At 45.3% G+C, this 5,782-nt stretch overlaps 1 protein-coding gene across 1 annotated transcript; it reads right to left on the bottom strand.

Annotated features, from left to right (window-relative positions):
* Nucleotides 1-1,740: 1,740 nt before the first annotated feature.
* ACTBL2 (actin beta like 2) lies at nucleotides 1,741-2,871 on the bottom strand. Its single transcript, XM_066360827.1, has one exon. It carries the CDS (start codon nucleotides 2,869-2,871, stop codon nucleotides 1,741-1,743), a length of 1,131 nt encoding a protein of 376 aa, XP_066216924.1.
* Between the last annotated feature and the right edge of the window lie 2,911 nt (nucleotides 2,872-5,782).

Raw genomic sequence — 5,782 nt, 5'->3', positions numbered from 1 at the left:
ACATCGAGGGGACAGAGAGTTTATAACCTTACTTGACTAGTGGACTATTTTTTTTAAACTGCCTTTTAATGTTTACATGATCAAATGTAGCAGGTACAACGTATGAATGACTAGGTCACATATACCAGGGTGGGCAAAAGTAGGTTCATGGTTGTAAGTACACGAAACAGAATTTATTCTTGTATTAGTATTTGTTAATTATTATACTATCTTTCATACGAGCAATGGTAAACCTATTTTTGCCCCACCCTTGGACAAAAAGTGATTCTCTCTAGATCATTCTACATTTCTTTGGGGGCAAATTGAGGGGAAAGAACAAAAATGCAAGTATAAAGAAATTTTAATTCTTTAAAATTATTTAAATGAGAAAGGAAACTCTAAGTCTTATAAAATAAAGAGCCTTTGGAGATTACTTTTGGTTTATTAAAATTTAAGAAAATTGTGCTGTCAGATAAAGAAAGATCAAATTCCTTGAAAAGATTTATCTTAAGCAAAAAATGCCTCAAAACTCCGATTTAGAGCTTTAAAATATGCAAGCATAACTTTTCCAACTAAAAGGAAAAAGGAAATTCCTTCTTCTTAAAAATCTGATACCTTAATAAGCAACCCCCACCCAAGATATTTCAAATTTTTAGGAAAAACCCTGAAAAATACAAATAACCCACAAATTACAGTGTATATTGAAATAAAAGCACAAGTCCTTAAAATTGGTTGAACATTATTATTAGATTCATTAGAAAATTTTTATGCATTAAAGAAAGATGCATTGATATTGTCTAAAATCTGAGTATCTTAGAGTGATTCTGTAGGAAGAAGCTTATCTAACTACTGGACAAAAAAAAAAAAAAAAAAAAAAAAAAAAAAAAGAAAAAGATTATTCTAAAACATTCCCAAGAATAAAATTGGAATATTCTACTGGAACTAGAACTTACAATTTACAGAGATGCTATGGCTACATTGTTCTCGCAGTGAAATTCTTGCTAAGAGAAATATTTGAAATCATGCTCCATAGAAATTACTCAAGACATGTGCTCTCATGCTAGGAAATTGAAATACAATTATTCTTGTCACACTGTAGCATACTGACCTCAATTTGATATGACAATATCTCTCTATTTGGAAAGTTAGGCATTACCTATAGTTTTGCACCTGATAAGCAGAATGACATTCAATAAATAAGACATTAAACTGTGTGTCTGATCCGAAAATTTAGTTGATTTAGAAACATTAATGGGATCTTGCTGTTTCATTGGGCTTGTTTAATAAGAAAAATATGTAAAATATGGAGCCACTCAAACAGTGACCAGATTTATCAGTATATTTTAAGATACTTCATTTCCCTGGTGCTTATGTGTCGATAGATGTGATTGACCCATATAATTCGCTATCTTTATACAAAGAAGCAAAATAGAACAAAAATACTAGTTAGCAAAGCACATTTTTTTACAGGGGTGAAGAGCCTGCTCTGGTCACATATGTTCTGTAAGAACAAATTTATCAGGCTCGGAGAGTCTAGCTCTGCCTTCTGAAAGAACGTGTCTCATGATTCCATGGCTCACCGCTTGTTTTCCTTGAATTCTGAAGTTGGTAGAGGTTGAGAAGTGGTCGGCCAGGCAGGGACCCCACAGACTCGGATGGAGAGCGAACGGATACCTCGACTCAACTGACAGTGGATTAAAGGCATTGCCATGGCGATGGCCAGGGAGAGGGGAAAAGTGACCCACACATGTGGAAGCTCGTTCAGAAGCACTTCCTGTGCACGATGGGGGGGCCGGCCTCGTCGTACTCCTGCTTGCTGATCCACATCTGCTGGAAGGTGGACAGTGAGGCCAGGATGGAGCCCCCGATCCACACCGAGTACTTCCGCTCCGGGGGGGCAATGATCTTGATTTTCATGGAGCCGGGGGCCAGGGTGGCGACCTCCTTCTGCATCCGGTCCGCGATGCCTGGGTACATGGTGCTGCCCCCCGACAGCACCGTGTTGGCGTACAGGTCCTTGCGGATGTCCACGTCGCACTTCATGATGGAGTTGAAGGCTGTCTCGTGGATCCCCCTGGACTCAATGCCCAAGAAGGCAGGCTGGAAAATGGCCTCTGGGCATCGGAAGCGTTCGTTCCCGATGGTGATCATCTGCCCGTCAGGAAGCTCATAGCTCCTCTCCAGCGAGGAGGACGCAGCAGCACTGACCATTTCCTGCTCGAAGTCCAGGGCCACGTAACACAGCTTCTCCTTGACATCGCGGACGATCTCCCGCTCGGCGGTGGTGGTGAAGTTGTAGCCGCGCTCTGTGAGGATCTTCATGAGGTAATCTGTCAGGTCCCGGCCAGCCAGGTCCAGGCGCAGGATGGCGTGGGGCAGGGCATACCCCTCATAGATGGGCACAGTGTGGGTGACCCCGTCCCCAGAGTCCATCACGATGCCCGTGGTTCGCCCAGAGGCGTAGAGGGACAGCACAGCCTGAATGGCCACGTACATGGCCGGGGTGTTGAAGGCCTCGAACATAATCTGGGTCATCTTCTCACGGTTGATCTTGGGGTTCAGGGGGGCCTCTGTGAGGAGGATAGGATGCTCATCGGGTGCCACACGGAGCTCATTGTAGAAGGTGTGGTGCCAGATCTTCTCCATGTCGTCCCAGTTGGTGACCACCCCGTGCTCAATGGGGTACTTGAGGGTCAGGATGCCCCTCTTGCTCTGGGCCTCATCACCCACGTAGCAGTCCTTCTGGCCCATGCCCACCATGACCCCCTGGTGCCGGGGACGCCCCACCATGGAGGGGAACACAGCCCGGGGGGCGTCATCACCACCAAAGCCTGCCTTGCACACTCCTGAGCCATTATCCACCACCAAGGCGGACAGCTCGTCATCCGTCATGGCGCTGGCCAGACTCTTCCAGACAGGTGAACAGACGTGAAGCGCAGAGTGACTGCCGGATGCTGGTGTGTGTGAGAGAAAGAGCAGGCTGCAGACGGGGAACCTGAGCTGGGGTGCCCGGGATTTAAAGGTACGGCCGCCGCTACGACATCTGTTCCCGCCCCGGCTCAGAATTTCTGGGCAGCGTTGCCTTTGAGGTGTTAATGATGATGATGGTGATTCCATAAATCCTTCGGCGACCTTTCTCATACAGAGAAAATTGGCTACCACTTGGCCGCATTTCAGGTTCCTGTAATTAGGCAGCCCACGCCTGGTTCCTGCATGGTCTCAGGGTTACGAGGAGGGGGCGGTGATGGGGGTGTCAGGCAGGAAGAGAGGCAGCTTGTGGGTGTGGTGACCGGGCTGGGACTACCTCATCTTACCTCATCTCAGCTCACCTTCTGGGCCCCCTTTTCCATCAGAGCTTTAACTTCTTATCCTGTTCTATTGTTCTACGAGGAGTTGAACTCCACAGAGTTGTTTTGTGTGTGTGTGTGTGTGTGTGTGTGTGTGTGTGTGTGTGTGTGTGTGTGTGACAGAGACAGAGAGAGGGACAGATAGGGACAGACAGACAAGAAGGGAGAGAGATGAGAAGCATCAATTCTTCGTTGCAGCACCTTAGTTGTTCACTGATTGCTTTCTCATATGTGCCTTGACCAGGGGCTGCAGCAGAGCGAGTGACCCCTTGCTCAAGCTAGTGACCTTGGGATCAAGCCAATGACCTTGGACTTTAAGCCAGTGACCTTTGGCCTCAAGCTCGTGATCTTGGGGTTTCAAACCTGGGTCCTCCGTGTCCCAGTATGATGCTCTATCCACTGCGCCACCAACCTGGTCAGGCCAGACTTCTCTTTATTATGATCATTTTTACTATTACATTTCTAACTCCCCCAACCCCTGGATGTCATCATGACAGAAAACCACTTTGATAAATAAAAATAGTGAGTGAGCAAGGATGTCTAACACCTGGAGTTGTACGGCACTGGTGTTGTGTGAAATTTAGGGACATGTCATAGACTTCTCACCCATCAAAGCTCAAGCAAAAGCAAGAAAACACTCAATGTTAGTACACTGCTGCAGAGTTTTCATTCCTGAAGTAAATTTCTAATAGCCAAAATGTCACTGAGCCCTACCATGCTGAGAAGGTGTTCACGGAACTAGGACTCCTGGGTCCATATTGAGATGATAACAAAGAAGCTGAAGGTCCAACTCCGGTGCATGAATGATTGGTTAAAATGATGCCAATTTTAAAAATTTTATTTATTTGCAACCACGCTTGAGTTATATCACAATGAACAAGATGAAGGGATAAGATGCATTTTGAAATATTGTATAATATCTTTAAAACACTCTGACCTTCAAGGTGCATATACTGAATTATAACATGAGTCGTTACGAGAATCTGCACCATTGGAATCATATTAGCCTCACTTTGATTTTTAGGATATATTGTACCTGGCTTGTTTCATGGGGACAGTTTTGTTTGGATTTTATTTTTAAACTGAGAATGTAGACAACTGTATAAAATATGCACCATGACCACATGGAGGACGTTTAAAATGTAGTGATGTGTACAGAGGACCAATGATGAAGAAAGTTCATTTCTTTGTTTCCATACATGCTCGGTAGTAAATAGGACATGCCTGCTCTTCTAAAGAGCAAAGCAAATTTTCATGCCTTCCCCTCCCCCGCCACACACACACACAGGAGTTCTCCCAAATCACCTTCATCTTGGTTCATTCCTTCGTTCAACAATGTTCACTTTGTAAGAAGAGGCAGCCACCCCACAGAACTGGACAGAAATGTGACCTTTGGGTCAAGGTCAGGGGAACCAGTCAGTGTCCTTGCCCGCAAGGGGAGCTGTAGGTATCCAGTGTCTTCTTCATTTATGGCTTGACACAGAATTACCTTTCTGTGGATTTCTCCCATGTTGTCCCCAGTAACGTGCCTTCAACACCTTCTTGCTAAGAATCATCAGTCATGATAGAACGTGTGTTTTACTACAAAATTGATAGTTTTGCTTTTTTCCCACCCTACTAGGACTGTCCTTTCCCCTAAATTTTCCTGTAACTGCAAAATCAATTCCTCCTTGGACAGAAGGAAAGAACTCACCCTCCGACCTTCAATGGAATGGTTTTATGTTCTTCCTTCCATGGAGCACAGCCAGGCTTTCCATTCCTACGACATTTGACTTTAGCCGGATGCTGCTTCAGGGAATGCCTTTTTCTTTTCTTTAGACTTGTAACAAACCACACGAACATCCTACAAAACTGTGGGGAAGATGCATGCGAGTAGCACCAGTCCCGATGAGTGTGCGTTCCCAGTCTGGGACATAAAACAAAGCCAGGCCCGTGGGGAAGTCTGGGTGGCACTGGGCATGACCCTCAGACTCTAGGTTTACTGGTGGGTTCTTAGAACCGCCTTGGAGTCTAGACTTGTTTGGTTCTGGGTCCCAGGGCACAGTGATCACCCTGAGAGGAAAGCTGACATATGACTTTGTTAAAAGGCCCCCTACAAGGCTTCTGTTTTAATTTTGTTGTTCCCAGAGAAAATTTTCATCAATTATGTAGTTTTCAAATAAAGCTTAAGTTCTTGTCATTAATAATTTAAGACCCAGGTGATGGCAAGGGCAGCAGAGGCAGCACCAAAACTGTCTGTGCTGGTTTTCCGTCCTGTAGAGTCACTGACCAAGTCCAGGAAAGACGGCCCCCAAGAAGCCCCTGGAAGACGGCTCTGCGTGTGTTGTAGATTCTAGACTGTTCTTGGGGGCCTACCTGGCTGGGGTAGAGTTGGCAGGCTGGGGCCCCGGTTTACAGTGTCCCACAGATTTCTTTTCATTCTTCATTTTGAATATTTGCAAAATAAGTTGATGCCT

This window comes from Saccopteryx leptura, chromosome 1 (assembly GCF_036850995.1).
Source record: "Saccopteryx leptura isolate mSacLep1 chromosome 1, mSacLep1_pri_phased_curated, whole genome shotgun sequence".
Taxonomy (NCBI): domain Eukaryota; kingdom Metazoa; phylum Chordata; class Mammalia; order Chiroptera; family Emballonuridae; genus Saccopteryx; species Saccopteryx leptura.
The sequence above is the reverse complement of the archived record's forward strand: the minus strand, read 5'-3'. Positions and strand labels throughout refer to the sequence as shown.

Coding starts and splice junctions, on each gene's coding strand:
- ACTBL2 (XM_066360827.1), bottom strand. CDS start 2,871: ATGACGGATGACGAGCTGTCCGCCTTGGTGGTGGATAATGGCTCAGGA.